Consider the following 19,525-nt stretch of genomic DNA (forward strand, 5'->3'; position numbering starts at 1 on the left):
CATTATGATGTTAAAAGCAAAGTTAGACATGTGTATTACAAGCAAGACAGATAATTATGTTGAAAAGAACTTGTTTTCTACATAATGGAATCTCAAAAAAAAAAAAAAAAAAAAGGCTTAGTGCACAAGAAATTTTTACTGTTATAAGTTTTTGAACCAAATTATTTTAAGATAGTGGTTGTAATTCATGAATATTATTATTATTATATATATATAATAAAACCCAATAATCTAAATTTTTTGATGCAAAAAACATTATTATTCAATAGAAACGACAAAGCTACTAAGTAAATGCATACAAATTTCACAAGCTGAAGTTTTTCATTAGATTCACAAGCTGAATTCTTGTCTAGAAATTAGAGATGTAATTGTTTAAATCACATCAATTGCAGGTTTTAATGCAAATGATTAAGATGCAGTTTTCTGATAATAGTATAGATATAATCTTTAAATAAGATGCTTTACAATAATCAGGAACTGTTCATTAATTTAAGGAAGCTTAAGTCTATATTACTAAAATCCTCCCTTCCAACCATCAAATTTTGTTGCCCATCTAAATGTAAGCTTGTAATTTCAGCGTGCAATGTTTAAGTATGGACACAAAAATTAATTTTCTAAGCTAATGTTTAATTTACTAAATACTTTTTATTCAATTAGTTCTTTTTTTTAAAAAAAAAAAATTACAAATGCAATAAATTTTTGATTAAAAAAATTAACATAAAACGAAATTAAGCTATTATTAAACATTTAAACTTTTTTTAAGAAACTTAATTCCTAAAATTCCTCCCTGAAGAAAGTAGAGAAATTACATTGATTCTTGATTTAAATCATAACTGGAACAATGGGTTTTCCAAGGGAAAAATATTTATGGTTAAATTGAAAGAGAAATAACATAGTACTTGTCTCTATCTTTTTAAAATTCAAATTAGAAATGCACGAAGATAAAATCAAAAATATACAAATATGTTTTGCTTTCATTCTGAAACAAGTTTTAAAGAATCAAAATTGTATTTTTTGGAAAGAAAAAACAAAACAAGTTTTAATAGTAATAACAAAACATTTATTTTTATAAAACACACATACATAGTACAAAACTAAACATATAATGGAAATGATCAATTTTCTAAACTTTAACATGTTTCGTAAATTATAAACAACCAACAAACATTTTCTAAAGAATTACTTGTCCCATAATTTTAAAAATTCACTCTTTTCCCCCTCCCAAATTAATATACTTTTCCATTTGAAAAATAAAATGTTATATTGTACATTATATAAAACTTGATACTTTATAACAGTAACAAAAACACATATGAACACATTCAAGACTTTGATTATGATGAATATTGACCTAAAATTATAAAAGGAAAAAATCTACTTAATTAAACTGAACTGCATAACAAAAAGAGAAATTTCTTTAAATATAGTTAAAATTTTCACTTTTCATAATTTAAAAAAATTGTGATTAAATGATAAATTGAATTAATAACAAACAGCAAATCAGTTAACTTCCAAAGGAACCTTTTTAAGAAGCTTATCAGCACAACATAATATTTTTCAAGCTTTTTGATAACCAGACTTTGAATCAAAATATCTTTCTCCTTATGCTGAAATATTTTTATCAGCACATCTCAGATCAACCCAAGTATTCAACTGCTTAGCCTTCAAACGAGACCAAATAACATGATCAGTAAGTCCTAATATTTGAGCAGCATTAAGAGCAGCAGCATTTGGTGATAATACTGTAGTACAGCCAATACCTACAAATAAACAATAAAAAACATTAAGTTAGAAATATTTACCAAAAACAGTATAGTCTGTAAAAATTCAACATTACAAAAAGAGCTACATTAAATATTTTTATATTTAATTAAATAGCCCTGATTGTAATATAGATATATTTAAAAGTAAATGATTTATATGAATACAGTTTTAAACCTAAACATCAATATCTACTATAAAATTCTAAATGAATGCTATTTCATTTCATTAAACTACTTCTAGGGCACAAAGAAGAGGGAAAAGTATTAAAATTTGAGTGTTAGTAGCTTTGTAAGTATCATCAATTTGAGCTGTCGCAGAGTCAAGAAATTTTTAAAAATTGTTTCATTTGACCCAACAGCATTTATATATTTGAAATATTCAAATAACTATTATTAAAATATTAAAAGACCCATGCAACCTTACTAAGCTAAGTTACAAATTGCCAATCTTTAAAAACCCTCCAATTAACTTTGGTTCAAAACTGTCATAATAATATTAAAACAAGGATAAAAAATCTCAATTAAAATGAAATTCAAATATTTAAATCTAATTTTACAAGTTTAAAAAACAAAATTTATAACCATATCTATAGAAGAAATCACTGCTTAAAAATACAAACTATGCATTACTAATCAAAATAAAATAACTTATTATTTTTCCATCACTCACTGAAACCAAATAAAGTTAAAAGTAGCTTGATAAACTATCATTGCAAATAGTAAAATATGGAGTCACATTGTATCAATTTAGTTTATAATGAAAAGCTTAAACCCTCATACATTTATGGATGAGAAGTTTTTTTTAGAAAAAATGTCAATTTGGAAGGGTTAAAAAAATAGACTAGTAGAGGAATCAGAAATCAATACAAAAATATTTAACTGAAAATTATTTTCTCTATTATCGAATATTGCAAAACAATCAAGTATAATTTGAACTTATTTATCAAAACAAAGAAAGATTTTGTAGAGAACCGAATTTAACCCTTAAAACCATGAGATTGCAAATATATAATGGATTCTTAATTATTAAAAAAATACTATCAATTTCATTTTTTTAATAGGATGAAAGCAAGCTTCACTTTCAATTTCATGAATGCCAATCATACTCATTTTCAAAGCATTAACTAAAACTTTTGCTTTAGTTTTCTTTTAATAAATGCATGTATACACTTATATAATTACAAAGTATTATAACACAATTTCTAATGAAATATTTGTAAAAAAATGTAAATAGATTTTTGGAAACCTGAAAATGTGAATCATGAAATTTTTATCATTTTTCTTTTGCTATCACTTAAGTTAAGCAATTAAAAAAACACACTCAAACATTTTAGGATACTTTCAGTGATACTAAACAGAAAACATCAATTATGATTGTTGATCATTATTGATGTTGATATCAAAGTTCAATTGTATGAAAGTATTTTATTTTTGTTAGAATAACTTTATCTTCAAGAGAGATTGCAGATTTTTAGATAGTCCCACTAATACAGAAATGTAATTCAGTGATAAGAAATGATTCCTGAACCAGCACAACCCATTCTAAATTTTTAATATATACCTATAAGAAGATGTTTATCATAAAAGACTTAACATTAATCAGATCTCCTTACAATGAGTGCCATAATTATTCCAACCACATTAGGGATTTATTATTAGGAAGAAGTATAAATATGGAGTCAGATGTCCAAAAGTAAAAAAGATATTCCATTATTTTTACCTGATGGCATCCTCAGAGAAGACCAGATATCTTCACGCCCCCAATCAGGAGTGATTGGAGGACAATTAATAACAGGAGCTGCTGAGATTCCTGAGGTAACAGGACCCAATCCATTACTTCTCCCAGCCACTGCAACGAAAACTGTAGGCTGCTGATGACCTGCAAATTGAAAAGTATTAAAAAATTTCATAGCATATTTGAACTTCATAAATTATTACAAATTTAAGAAATTATAATAAATAAATTTTACAAAATAAAAAGTATATGAGAAACTTGGAATTAAAAAAATAATGGGGTTTAATGGTAATTACTGACAAAATTTTCTTATTAAGGGGCTAGTTTATTGAATCATTTTTAAAAGAAAAGTGTTTCATAAAAACTTAGTTGTATTTGAGCAATTGTATAGAAATATCTGTTAAATTATGGTTTTGAATGACATTTTAAAATTTCCATGTATTATTTTTTCAGAATTTGTTGATAAAATTTGGAGAGAAGATTTATTATATGATAACTTTTAAATTGTTCATAACTTAATGAACAATTTAAATACTTGATTTTCTAATAAAAGAAACACTAAAAACTTTAAAGAATTTACACTGAATGTAAAGTCTAAATAAGTAAGGCTTGAGATGGAGGTCTCTTTGATATTGCTTTTGTTACAGATTAGTAGTGAAATTAAAATATGGTAATTGGAAATATGATGTACATGGACAGTTTTGAAAAAGGAGAATCTTTCCAGATATTTTGATAAGTAGCTGTGTGAGCTCCTAATGCTTATAATTATATTATATTTGGCATTATTATTTATAATTTCATTATGGTATATGGTAATTGAAATAATTATGAGGCTATCAAAAGTTAAAATCTTTAATATATAATGTAAATGGCAACATTGCTTAGTGTAAAAAAACTGTAATTGAAATGATATAAAAAAGAATATAACCTGTCTAAAAATATTTTAATTTTATTTAATGGAAATAATAAAGGATTTCTTTTCATTATCCATTAGATGATATCATTGATATTAACTATTACATAGCCTTCTACAAAATTCCATCTTAAACAAATTGCAAAATTAACTTTGTACTTTCAATGCTTGGGCAGATGTAGAAACAATATTAGTTATATTATCAACTTGTGATATTCTATTCAATCAATTTTATAGATTTCAAATTAAATAATTGTTGTCAAAATTAAAAGTTTTATCCTAAACATAATATAATAAAAAATACTACTAAACATTTGGGCACCCTTTTGATAAAATTAACAACTCAGATAAGAAAAGTTACCTTCATATTCAGATACAACTTGGACTGTAGAGTCAGGTCCTTTGTGAGCTGATGTTACTCTCAGAATGGTGGGAATGCCAAGCTTTTCACACTCAGATTTGATTTTTAAGCAGTGCTCTTTATCAGATGGTGATCCCATTAATACCACAACTCGACCTTTAGGTTGTGGTAAAAATTTCTAGGAAAAAATGTCAATAAAAATATTTTAACTGGTTTTTATGATATAAAATAAGCAGAAATACATATTTTAAAAAGCCTTTTATGGCAAATATAACATGATTTTAATTTGCCTCAATCGAGACAATATATATTAATTTTTTTTTTAAATCTCCCCAATAGCTAATTATTTTAGAGCAGAACTTAAGTAAATGCTTAAAAAAGATAAACTACCTTGTGAAATAATAAAAAAAATTTGTAATCAAAAGAAATTATTCCTTGCAAAGAAATTAAAGAAAATGCATTCATAAATATCATCTGGTAACTTTGGAGTGAAATGTGACAAAAACTATAATAAACAAAAGTTAATTTAATTGTTTAGTCGAATGATTACATTTAAAATTTAAAACTTAATAACATATAATAATATATTAATTTTAATTTGGGGAACTATGAAATATATTATATCAAATTTAAAAAAACAAAAATAATATAGATTATGTATAGAAATATGAAGTGCCCATCAAGAGCATATTTATTCCAGAGAATATTCAAGGAGCATCAAAGTGTTTTAGTTGTGCAACAAGTAAGGTGCATGTAGTAGTAGATATTATTTTTAACTTTTGGTTAAAATTTTTTCGTAAATGAATGGGAGCCAGTAAACAAAATGAGTTCCTAAATGCTGTTGAATTAGTGCTTTCTAGCTGATATATCACCAGGTTGCAAGAGAGCAAATCACTTCTTTTTCTGTTGATCTATATTAGCTTAGATGATAAGATACCCAATACAGGACAATTTTAAAAGTTTCTTTCTTTTGCTTTATTAACTAAAATTTTTATTCATCAAAGCATTCCACATTTATTTAGATAACTGAGACTCATTGTACATATTAACATTTTTTATAGATGTATTCAAACTCAAATCCACAGACCTCTCATTTGTTTAAAATTTATATAAATTTTACAACACAGGCAAATAGATTGAAATCTATATTATTTTGCCTTTGAATTTTAAAATTCATATAAAAATCATTAAGGCATCACCTTCCTAATTATGAAAGTGATAATATATTGAATCAATTTTAAATGTTCACATTAAACATTTAGGAAGATATGAAATCATTGAAAATATTTTAATCCTTCTTTTATTTCCTTTCTTACTTATGCATTACTTTTTAAAATTAGGTTATTTTTAGCATTATTCTATTTGATCAAAATATAAATGATGACCAAAGCCTTCCAGTCCCTTCCCATTTTTAAAATCGACAAAAATGAATTGAAAAGGATTTTCACAGGAAAAATTGAAAAGGTAAGATAAGTTCAAATAAATTGAAAGATTGTGTCATAATAATCTGGATTAATGCTAAAAGCAAAATAAATTTTCATATAATGAATAGAAATTTATGTGAATAGTTGTATTTTAAATAATTATTACAGCACTCAGAAGAATTATAGTTTAGTTCTCAAATATGGACAAAGTTGTCATTTTAATCATGCTAGGTGAAAAATTAAACTGAACTTACTGTTGCTTGTTCAGATACCCATCTGAAATTCTTTTTAACTTTCTCTAAATCTTCAGGCGTCACTTCTTTCAAATTTCTGTACACCTGTTTATCTACCATTTTCCTTTTATCCCCTTCTGGCCATAATCTCCAAGAATCACTATCAATCACATCAGCCAATACGAGTTCACCTTTTTTTGAAACAAAACAAAAAATATTGAGGAACATATTGGAAGACGATTTTTGCAATGATAGTAAAATTACATTTGACTGTAAATGCAGATAAATTTTTTTTTGATAATTTATTTCAATATTGAAGGCATTTTTTTGCTTTAATTTTTTTCTTCTTCTCAGGCTTACATTTTCCTGCTAATCCTCAGACTAATATAAAAATCGTCAAAATCAGAAAAATTAAAACACATGCCAAGGAATAATTTTGAAAAGTTTATAAAATATATCAATAAGTGAGTTGACAATGCTGTGATAGTTTTAATGAGCTAAATGATAGTTTTATAAACTGTAAAATTGGTTTTTTTACTGCACAGATATTTTTTGTATTCATTTGTCACTAAATATAGTTTTAATCTTAGAATATATAATTTCATAAAGATTATTATCACAATTTTGTCAGTTTTCATATACATTTGTTACAAATTGTACTGAATACACAAACTTAGCAGATATATAAAGTTGTGCTTGATTACTACACAGTTGTATAACATTTCAATTTTTAACAATTTTTCAAAAACCATGACATAAGGCCCAAAATTGTTATAGTAAAGTAACTCAAAAATGAGTTTCAGAAAATGTAAAGCGAAAAAAAGTTCTTTATTATCAGAAATATATTAAAGATTTATTATTAAGCTAAAAGCATTTTCTGCAAATTGTAAAATTTAATATGAAAATGCCACATATTTGGAATTTGTTGATTGTTGGATCATTGAAAAACAGAAAAATTATTTATACATGCCAATACATATTTCAAAGATGAACAAATGTTAAAAAATAATAAAGAAATTGTGGAAGAATATTAATGAAATTTGATGTAAAAATGAAAATAAGTTAAATAAGCATAAAATAATATTGACAAAAGATAAAGAATTGTTTATGCATAGAATGTAGAATAAAATATCAAATGAGTCTCATTTTTCTATCTGGCTGAAGAAAATTGATAAGTTATATTAAGAAAAAATTCTATTCATTTATACAGATATGCAAAACTATTACAATTATCATAATTTTTTAAATAACCTTTAGAGTGATTTTAGGAATACATGTAAACAAGACAAATTTCTTGTCTTTTTAACATGGGCACAGCAAAGCTATAGTTTTCACAACTCTTCACATATATGATATTTTTTTTAATTTATTTTTAAACGTTAAAAAATATATTACTATTAACAGAAATCTTGCTGGTAAATTATACACATAAATAAAAATGTTATTTAATATAAAATGACAACAATAAATTGGATAATTATATACTAATTCAGATACTCTTCCCTTAAATTTTTTAAATAAGCTTTGTTTATTTATTTTGAAAAGATTATAAAATAATAATTTAGAAGAAAGGATAATTCTTCCTTAAAATTTTCAAGTAACAAAAGAATAAAAATTCAAATATTCTATTTGGGAATTAATTTTGCTTTATAAATCTATTTAAATTATTCACTTTTAATTTTAAATTGATGATGCATTAATAATCTGAAGACTTCAATTATTAAATCTTTTATATAGAAAATTTAAATAGTAATTAAATTTACATAAACATGCTATCTTAATAATGCATTAATTTTTCTTCTTTTTATAATTAAAAAAAATCGAGTTAAACTTTTAAAGTTAAAATATTACAAAAGAAAATTAAAAGTCCTACTGCAACATCATTTAACATAGAAAATATATAATTTTTATATGATGCCACTAGAAAAATAGCTATTTAACTAAGAATTAATTAGCAAGATAGTTAATTATGTATGCATCTCACCATTAGTAGTTACTCCATATTCGACTTTCATGTCAATTAAACTACAGCCAAGAGTAGCCCAAGCTCTTTCTAAAACTTCAAAAATTGTTGCAGTTGTTTTATGCATGATTTCTACTTCAGTTTTTAAAATTTTTAATCCACCAACAACCAACTCAGCACAAATCAACTGTTCATCAGACCATTGTGGATCATGATTTGCATCATCCTGTAGAGGCAGGAAAGTAAATCATGTGAATACAAAATTTTTAAACACCAAATGGAATCATTAAAGTTAATAGAAAATAATTTGCCTAGCTTTCAACTGCTGGTTAACATTTTACAAATTTTACAACACATTCATTTTTGATTAAATATAAGATGTTTTAAGATTTCTTAACTCATCTTTGATTGGAAACAATATTTATTTTTTTGGATTGCAGTCAAGAAAGAAACTTAAAACCCTCTTATACCAGGAATTTGGATGAGAGAAAAAAAAAGTATTATCCTCTTTTCAAGAAATTTTAAGATCAGATTGGTAGTTTCTTTGATTCCTTATGGAGTTGCCACTCATGTTTTTTCCTACTAGCAATTCGTGGAGTAAAATGAGCAAATACTTAAATAGAGTAAATACAAAATAGCCTAAATGGAAAGAATGAAATCTGAAGTATTTACTGTACAGCAGAAATTTTACTTTGCCTAATAGGTTGGTATATCACTTGCATTTTCAACAATAAAAAGGTTCTTGTTCATAAAATTGTGAGAAAAAGTTAAAAGTAATTTAAGAAAAAAGGTTTTCCTGATTTATGCAGCTTATCTAAAATCAACTGCAGAATCAAATCTGACATTGATTTCCTAGAGTACATTTCTTTCCAAAGTTATGCCTGCTATCAACTGTCATAAAAAATTTATTTTGTAGGGGAAAAAATTGAAAAGGTATTATTTGTTATAATCCTAAAATTAAGAAGGAAATTATCTGACATATACTTGTTGCTAATTACCATAGTATTTGACTATTTGTTTGAAACAGTTAAATTTCATAAAGTATTATATACATAATTCACTTTTTTTCATACCTTAAATTTAATTGCTTTCATTTTGATTATTTTACATATTTTTGTTTTACAACCACCGTTACTTGATGTTCTCTCATATTATTTTCACCACAAAAAAACAAAAACCTTAAACATGATTTATTGCTTTTACCACATATAACAACAAATGAAATTTTTTTAAACCTAATTTTAAACATATGATCCTAACTCCTAAATGGCTAAAATACAAGTTCCTTATAATTCCTTTGGCAAACACAATAAATATCAAATTCAAATACTCTAAATTTGAAGTTTAAAATTATCAAAATAATGGAGATTATATTAAGATTTACTTTGTAAAAAGTTTCAAGTTTTAATGGAGTGAAGCAGTAGCCCTCTTTAACACCAGGATGTCGTTTCAAAAAAGACCCAGTTGCAAATCGTCGTGAAACCCATTCAATTGGAATCATATCGCACTTCTTTACAAGTAAAGATCTTTCATCGTATTGTCTGATATAATGAGTTTTAATACCTAGAAAACAAATTTTGGGTTAAGTAAATAATACTGTAATAAATTAAGCATAATATAAACTTAAAACCACTACAAAATAAAACTTTTCCAAAAATTATGATTTTTTTTCCATGTTTTGTTAACTAAAAATTAATACTCAAGAATATTAATTCTTATATCATTCCAGTAAATTTGTTTTTAAAAATTTATCCTCAAAATAAAAGCTACATAATAAACACTTTAAAGGCTTTTAAAATATTAAAAAGAAATCAAACCATATAAAATCTTGACTTTTAGTATGAATTGCAATGAATTCTTTTATCTTATACAGAAATAAGAATGATAAATTATTCTAAGAATAATATGATGCAGCTGTATTTATAAGATTTCACAATGGATGTAAAATTATTTCCTTTCTGCAGGTTATATGCAAAATTAATTGAGTGTTAGAAAGTTTAATGGAATGCTTGGATTTTAGAAATAATATGAAACCATTCATAATTCAACTAAATGCATATTATGGGGGAAAAAAAAAGGAACATAATACTACAATACTACTGTACTATATTACTACTGTATATAATACTACAATAAAAAATAATTAAAATTCAAATCGATAATTTTTTAATTTGCTCCATTTTTTTGCTACAAAATACTAAAATTAATTTTACCACAGGGAAAAATATATAATAATAATAATAAAAAAAATGAAATTATAATGAGCCAAATAATTTTTTAATAATAAAGGGTACATTATTTAACAATAACTGTTAATATTATAATTATTCAAACCATGAAAGTAAGAAAATATAATCAAATAATTTAAAAACTGATTTAATGAATTATCCCTATGCAAAAAAAAAAAAACAAAACAAAACACAAGTTATAATTTATCAAATGTATTTATTTAAATGTGTATACTATACAATTTTCTTAGTGAAATAAATGATGAATATCAACTGAATTTTCACAACCATGCTTTAATATTTTGTGTTATGTGGAAAAATAATTTATACACAAAAATGATACCAAAAAAATTCATATTTTCAAGAAAATATCATATATTTATTGATAAGTTTTTACAAAAGCTTTGCTGATTTATCAATTTTATTCATATTATCTAAATCTTATCTTTATTTTACTTGCACCTTTAGGATTATCATGTTCTTATCTGTACCAATCTCTCATGCGTGAGTGAAGATACAGTGACACAATAAATGAAAAAAAAAAAAAATATCATTAGAAGTTAATGACTTTGTCATCTATTGATTAAAATGACTAAGACTTTGATATATTATATAATTAAATCTATATTATTGTTTAGTACAAAAAAGTCAAGACCCATATGACAGTTTTTTTTCAATTAAGCATGCCATAAAATTGTAAAAAAAGTACAGGAAATTAATTTCAAAGGACTAAATTTAAATAACTATTTAAAGCCTCATAATGAAATTGTTCATCTATTTTCTTAAGCTTATTCAAAAGTAGAACTATTTTTAAATTTATAAAATAAAAATTATTGCATTAGTTTGCCCATGGATATTTTATATCCTTTCCCCCCGAGACATTAAAATATTTGCAATTAATACAAAAACATTAAACAGCATCTCATAAAGTGAACAGAACAGGATTGATTAAATTATGTGCCTTGCTCCCAAGTAAGTTCACAGAAAATATAGACCTAATTTTCAAAATCTTCAAGAGTTAAATCAAAATGATTGAGATGTTCTTTTTTAATTAATTCTTTGGTATGGGTACCAGTGAATTAATGTAAGTAACCCTTTTGGTTTAATACTTGAAAATAAATTTCTTTGATGTAAATAAGACAATTTTTTTTGTCCCCCCCCCAAAAAAAAAGATTGCAAATACAAAAAAAAAAAAAAAAAAAAAAAGAAAAAGATATAGATTACTGATTTACTAAAAAATATTCCATTATTCCACATCACCTTTTATAATCTTTTAATCTAAAATAAAATTAATGGAACAAATATAACAAACACATACCAACTTCTTTTAAATATTCAAAAACTTTTGCGGTAGTAGCTGTTGAGATGACAGATTTGCCTTCCATATCATTTGCTTTAGCTCCATCTCCTGCAGTTATTCTGTCTTTTGATACCATAAGAACATTATTTGGATCATTTACAATTTCAAGGATTCTCTTGGTTTTGCCTTCAATAATGAGAGCACCCGTCTTTAATTCTGAAAAAATTATTAATTATTTTACTATTTCTGCAACAATTTCGAATCATTGTATACAAAAAAAATCATTCTTAAATAGAAACTAAAACTATGAAGCAAGAAGGAAGGGATGTTTTCAAATGGCTAACATTTATATCTTCTCATTAATCCTTTCTAACATATCACATTTAAGTAAATCTTCTAAATGTAACGGTTCTAACAAAAGTAAATGATAATTTGAGTACAGTTTTTTTTCTTTAAATTCCTTATTTCATTTAGCTTCAATAATAACATTAATATATTTAAATAAAGCCATTATATTTCCCTATCACTACATCACTATATAAATGCCAATATCAGTTTACTTTCTAAGAATGCAGCCAATATGCTATAATTGATAAAAGTATTAAAAGAATCAGAAATAGAAAATCTTGGGGGTAAAAAGCATTCACAGAAATTAATTTCTTAAAAAAGTTTCAAGTGATATGACTACAATCAATATAGAAGATAAGTTATTATACAATTAACTATGTTTTATTAAATAGAAAAAAAATAATGAAAAAAATGTATGACTTTTAAATATAAAACAAGTAATAATGAAATATAAATTAAAAAATATATTTCATGCAATTATCAGAATGAGACATTTTAAAACAAACCTTATTGTATAAATAAGCTAAATATCCAATATATTTCAATTAAAAACCAATTAATTTATGTTTTCATTTATGAAAAAAACAACAACATTGTAACAAAATAAGTTATACAATAACAACTAAACTTTTTATTTTACAATATGAATTATTAATGATTTCTGATTAACAATAAGTGGAAAAACAGAATCCAGATACTGTGCTAAACGGAGCAATATAAATTTAAATATACTCTAGTTTATTCATTTTCAAAAATGGAATGGGCAAGCCAGATTATAATTTTTTTTTCTACACCAGGAAGATTGCATAACTTTGCTTCAATAAATACAGAAAAAAAAAATAAAAAAAAAAATACAACCCTGCCAAGATTTAATTGTTAAAAAAGTTTTGCAGGGGAAAAAGACAGTTTGAATTTCACTTAAATGGAAAGTGGCATTAAATTTGTTAACTGTTACTGTCATATTAAGTCAAATAGCAATCAGCAATTTAAAATGCAATCGAGTTTAACTTAATTCAAATGATAATTTAATATCAAGTAGTTGATCCATGAATATTACTGGACAGATTTATAGAAAAACATAATGACTCAAAATTAACACTTTTATTTTAATTACTATGAAGTACACTAGAATTTAATCTAAGAAAAGTCAGCTTACCTGAAGACATCTCGATAGAATTGCTGAATAAAATATACACGTTAAGTTTCCCTACTGATTGAATTGAAACTCTGGTCGAAATCAAAAATTTATAGTTTAAGATTGCAAAATGTTGTCTTGATAAGATAACATAGAAAAAGTCAAGTACTTTCAGTAACACAAAATTTCTTAATGTCAGTCTTCCGAGGACAAAATGATAAGATAAATTTAATCAACCTGCTATCATTAATGCTATCTCGGCTTTTCTGTTATCTGCTTTTTATCGCACACACAATAATTTTAAAATGGAATGGAAGCCTAAATTTTCAATACAGACACAAATTATTTCGAGAGAGAAAAGTTTGTAAAGGAATTAAAGTATGTTGCTCTAAAGTATTGGGAATGATATTTAACTTTATAAAACAACGCTTTTCTTATCAGAAATCAGAAAATAACGATGCAAAACGAAAATAGCGCCAAAAACCGGCTTTAATCGCGCACGAATACACTATCGTAGCCAATTGCTAGTCAGGACACTGTTGAACAAGTAAGATTTCGGGAAGGTTGTTTGTCACGTGCCCAATCGTTACGATAACACTTGGCGCAAACTTCAGAAAAGTTTTGAACGGCGTGGTAACGTTTGCTCCCAGAGGCAGTCGTAACGCTAATTCAGAATTACTGCATCATTTTTCAAAAACAAAATGAGTTTAGAACTAAATGAAGAAAATTCAGATGCTTTACGCGAAGCCTGTGGCCTTTTCGGTTGCATTGCTACTGGACACTGGCCCACAAATTTAGATGTTGCTCATATTATTTACCTGGGTTTGATCGCACTGCAACACAGGTGAGTAATCGTCAATTCTTGCTTTGGTAAACAATTTCAATTTTTTTCTTCATCTTCTAAATATATTGTTAAATTTTTCTGTTTAGGAGACAGCAATTCTGTGTATGTAGATTTAATGTAAATTTTTTTTATGCATGATGATAAACTATTGATAATTTGACAATAATATTTAATTAAATAGTTGATTTAAGTAATTAAAATCATAATCAAGTAAAAATATTGGGCCCAACTCATATCCTCTTTCCCAAATCTTTATTTAATATATTTTTTTTGAAAAGAGAGTGAACTAATTAATTTTGTTAAAATTTTTATGCAAGAATGTATAAATTTGAAATTACAATTAGGCATTAATTGAAATTTTATAGTATAAAATTTGAAGTAATATAATTTTAATAAAAAATATTCAATGCCTATAACAAATTAAAATTTTTTTAAATGAAATTATATTTTTTTATTGTAAATTTTTAAATATATTTTAAATTGTCTGTAATTTTTTGAAGATTTATTGATGTGAACTTCTTTTCTCTTTTTAATGCAGATTTATTGATGTGAACTTCTTTTCTCTTTTTGATGCAGATTTATTGTTCATTTTATTTAAAAATACTCCATATTTTTTTTTTTTTTGCATTTTGAATTTTTAGTAAATTTAATGTTAATATATTAAATTAAATTATAAGTAATTTTTCATAAAGAATTTTCTGTGAACTAAACGACTGTTCTGTTTTATATGTATGAAAATTATATATACTGAAAGAATTTGCCGAAACAATCTATAATATTCCTTATTATCAAGTAACATGAGTTCTGCATGACGCAATAGAATTCTTTATTGAAGAGTCGCCGATTTTGATGATGAAATGCTGATATTTTTCTGGTTTGAAGGAGGCTTCTGGACACAAACACATGTTATCAGTAACAACTCTGGGTTTTCTTAATCAGTTTTCAATTAAAGGTCACAAGAGGAAGAGTGAAAATGTACCGATTCTAATTTGCTTATTTCTCAGTTTTTATATACTTCTACGCAAAAATCAGTGATAGATAGTACATTTTGCGTTATTTCTATATAACTATGCATGTTCTTGAGTAGAACTTTGTAATATTTTATTTTAGAAAGTGTTCGCATTTTTCAAATTACATCTTAACAACTTTAAGGGGAAAACAATATTTTTAAATAAAACCTAAGGTTCCAACCGAGAATATGTACTAAGATGATAAAAGATTTGTATAACTAATAAAAAAGGAATAAATGAATTAATTTTTACAAAAATATTTGCATAAAAAAACTCTTTAAAAAATCTTTAAATGTTACGTCAAATAAATAGTGAAAACTTTATTAAGCATGTCTTAACGAATATAATAAAATTATTTAATTACACCAAATTAAATTAATTAAAAACCCCCAAATAATTAGTGGCATTACTAGAGAGTATGGAGCTCTTTGCAAACGCTTATAATGGGGCTTCTAGAAAAGGAGATGATAGGTCTGCAAGAAATGGTCGTATGGCCTTGTGATGCATTTCATATTGGCTGCGCCTCAAGATCGTAAGCCCTTGTAATTTATTTTATAAGGCCTACCGTTCAGCAGCTATGCTTTTATTAATAAATACCTAAAATGTATTATAAAAACAATTGAAATTATGCAAACTTAGTTGAAATAACTTGGATTCGATAATTTCATTAGTTAGGTTTTCAAGTAATTAGATCGGTTAATTGAGCCGTCAGTTAACCGAAGTTAAGTTGTCTCTCCCAACCTCTTCAACCTCCTTTTCTGAAAATTTTTTTTGTAATGTGTAATCCTTTCCATGCATGATAATTTTTCATAAAAAATAATTTGTATGAAATACACACACACACACACACACCAAAATGTAAATATAAAACATACTATGTAGACTATTAGATTATAGCAGGCAAATATTCTTTTAAATAGCATTAAAACAATTGATTTTATAGGTTCCTATCTTTGAAATTCAATTGTATAGAACTACGAGAAAAATTCTGAGATAATGCGAATCTCAGCCACAAATAACGATTGAATTCCATCAAATCTAACAATTTCAGTAAAATGATGGGACTTGTATCATTAATATAGGAAATATCACAGCAGATTTTGTTGTTAAAAGCTAAAATTTGTTATTACAAGGTTCAAAAGTATATGAAAGCAAGCGGAAGTAGAGCCGTTAATAACGACAACAAAGTTATGAATTACATTTAATTGTAAAATTTTTTGCTCTTTAGTACCATTGCAATTATTCGCAAATTACGAAAATATATATTTTTTAGTAGATTCCTTTATTATTGCGGAGTTTTTTAAAATCCTTTTTGCAAATGGAGTTATATTTCATTATTACTTTTCCATGTAAAAAATCATGTCTTGAATTATAATTGCAACACCAATAATAAAATGGCATTTAAATTAATGATAAATGAAATCAACAGAATCCTTTTTTTTGGACTCGGAAGGTAAAATTTGGAAATTCATTAAAATCATAAGATTTATTATTATAAAGTGAAAAGTTTCACTTTAAATGACGTTGTTGGACATTTTATTGAAAAATCTAAAATAAGAATGATTTTCTAATTAAATTTGGTTTAAAATGCGGACCTTTTTTATAGAAATTACAAAAAGCTTTCGAGATCACTAAATTACTCTACAACTTTGATGAGGCTCTGTTATAAATCATTTACTAAACACATGAAGGATACACTGATCAATAACTGCTGCCGTTTTCCGAAATGAACTTGAACAAAGAATCTGTTTCTAGATTTTCGACTGGTGAAGTGAGAGTTTGATAATATTAGTGAATCAGGAGTTCAGTAAATTCTTCAAGAATTGAATCGCGTAGAAATCCATTAATTGTCGTACTAGATTACAGTCAGATTTGATTGACAAAGCATGAAACAATCAAATAACCTTTTTATAGCATTTCTTAAGACAAAAAAAAAAAAAAAACACCCCTTAAACTGAATGAGCAAATGAGCAGTACATTATTTATTTGCAGTCAAATTTGGAAATAGGTTAACATTTTTATTTTCTAGAAATTTCTATATTTTTTTATCTTAAGAAAATATTTTTTGCGCTCTTTATTACACATTTACAACCATTTACACTTACAGAAAAGTTACACATTTTTTGGTTAAATTTAGTTATTAACTCAACAATTATTTTGTATTGATTAATGAATTATATTAATTTATTTTTAAAATGTATATCACGAGTTACAATTATTTTTCAAAAAATAAAAGTCTTTTTAAATTAAATTTTATAAAGCTTTAGTTTCAACTAAAATTATTTTTCCCTGCCTACTTGTTTCATGTGCAGCAAAAATGATTTTACAGAATCTTTGAACTTAAGAGATCTCATCTTATAATAGCGATCCCTTCATCAAAAAATAAGTGATACATCTTTAGAAATTCATTTATAATTCTCATATATGTAACGATATTGACTTAAAATTTTTTTTAATTGCATTTTCTTTCCTTAGGCTGTTGATTCAAAACATTACATTAAATTTTTTCATTAACTAACTAAATAAATTAAAAATTTTGTTTCTTGAAACGATGAAGTAATTCGAACAGACTGTTTTAATTTCAAAAACAATTGTTCAAATATTATCTGAATGAAAACTAGTCAGAATGTAATAAATACTAAAATGGAATAAAATTGATAGTTTGTGTCTTCAAACTAAAATAGAGTTTTTTGTTAAGGATATGTATAATAAGCTTTTTGTAACTTTATCTCAAAACCTTTCTATTAAGTCTTTCATTTCCGTAAGATTTGCGTTAAAGTACGCGAAAAAAAAATATTTTCCTCTGAATTCATATTTTCCAAAGTTAATTTGTCATGAAAAAGACTTTTTTTTTTTTGACAGACTGATTTCAACATCATTTAAGCTGCGAAAAATAACAGAAAAATACAATATTGCTCTACAAACGTTTTAAAGCGATATATTTTATGTAATAACTGATAAGGATGAGACACATGTTTTTAGTAATTTGCCGCGAAGCTTTGCAGTTACCGCCAATCGGTTGATGTAACAATGGATTTTTTTTTTATCTTTTAAGTTACGCTTTTAATTATTTATGTGATATTATTTACAATATTTTTCCCTTTTTAAATTTTAGAAAGATTAACCGAATATTTCGGCTTCTTTGCTTCATTGTAGCATTTTTATCTCTCTTCTCATTTTTAAACTACAAAAGAAACCGTACTAAATACTATTCTGATTTTTTTTTTTTTTTTTTTTTTTGTGACATAGCTATATATTTTTAGTACAAATTTTTTAGGGTAATTTTTTAAAATTTTTATTTTTAGATTCATATGGAATGGACAACGGAATTTTAATTGTGAAAAAATTTTCAAAAATAATCAATTTTCTGCTTTGGATTGAATTTTAATTAATTTCTATTAAAATTATAATTGATAGAAGATAAATATTGCTTACAGTTTATTTTTTGTGTGATGTAAGCATTTGAGTTGGTTTAGAATCTGTGAAAAATTTCAAAAAAAAAAGTATTAATTTTTTGTTAAAAAAAGTATTAATTTTTTGTTAAAAAAAGTATTATTTTTTGTTAAAAAAAGTATTAATTTTTTGTTTGTAATTTTGTTGTTTTAAGGGAATTGTTTAGTAAAACAAATAATAATAACCTTTGATACCACTTTATTTTAAAGGAAATCTTCGAAATCTACCATAATTTATTCAAAATTAGTTTTCAATTTTTTTGAACCCATTTCATTTCATTTCAACACGAATAAAAAAACCTTAAAACTTTTATTTTTATAATTGAATTTATGCATTTCATATCTTAATCAATTCTTTCCCAAAATATTTTATAAATGCTTTGCTGAAATAATTAAGTGATGCATTAATAAAGTGATCCAGGCAACCAGCTGATTATTGACTTTTAATGCTGTGAAATGATTTATGGAATAGATTTTAAAAATTATTTATTTTTCATTTGATACGACTGGAAAACATAAATTCAATCGAATACATTTGCTACAAATTAAAAACTGAATATATTACGAAAATAAGATGGAAATGATAACCCTCCTTACGAAGTTTATGATTGACAAAGAAAAAAACAAAACCCGATTGAATGTTTGATGGATGGATTTGAATTCCTTTTATAGTATTTAAAAATTTTGTTACATATAATGTATTAAATATAGTATTTAAAAATTTTGTTACATATAATGTATTAGATATAGTATTTAAAAATTTTGTTACATATAATGTATTCAATTGAATTATTAGAATTAAGGAATTTATTTTAC

General features: G+C 24.9%; 2 protein-coding genes across 2 annotated transcripts in view; one reads left to right on the forward strand and one right to left on the reverse strand.

The window, feature by feature from the left end:
- Window positions 1-1,053: 1,053 nt before the first annotated feature.
- LOC129962615 (multifunctional protein ADE2-like) lies at window positions 1,054-13,708 on the reverse strand. Its single transcript, XM_056076442.1, has 8 exons — window positions 13,425-13,708; window positions 11,939-12,136; window positions 9,777-9,955; window positions 8,414-8,618; window positions 6,451-6,620; window positions 4,773-4,950; window positions 3,484-3,642; window positions 1,054-1,760 (listed from the first exon to the last, which is right to left on the reverse strand). The coding sequence occupies exons 1-8, from the start codon at window positions 13,432-13,434 to the stop codon at window positions 1,603-1,605; spliced, it is 1,257 nt and encodes a 418-aa protein (XP_055932417.1). The 5' UTR covers window positions 13,435-13,708; the 3' UTR covers window positions 1,054-1,602.
- A 51-nt stretch (window positions 13,709-13,759) lies between these two features.
- Window positions 13,760-19,525, forward strand: part of LOC129962614 (amidophosphoribosyltransferase-like) — a 30,731-nt gene continuing 24,965 nt past the window's right edge. The window contains exon 1 of the mRNA XM_056076441.1: window positions 13,760-14,247. Within this exon, the coding sequence (XP_055932416.1) occupies window positions 14,105-14,247 (143 nt within the window). The 5' untranslated portion in view covers window positions 13,760-14,104. The remainder of the gene's footprint in view (window positions 14,248-19,525) is intronic.

The sequence above is a fragment of the Argiope bruennichi genome, chromosome 3 (assembly GCF_947563725.1).
Source record: "Argiope bruennichi chromosome 3, qqArgBrue1.1, whole genome shotgun sequence".
In the NCBI taxonomy this organism is placed as follows: domain Eukaryota; kingdom Metazoa; phylum Arthropoda; class Arachnida; order Araneae; family Araneidae; genus Argiope; species Argiope bruennichi.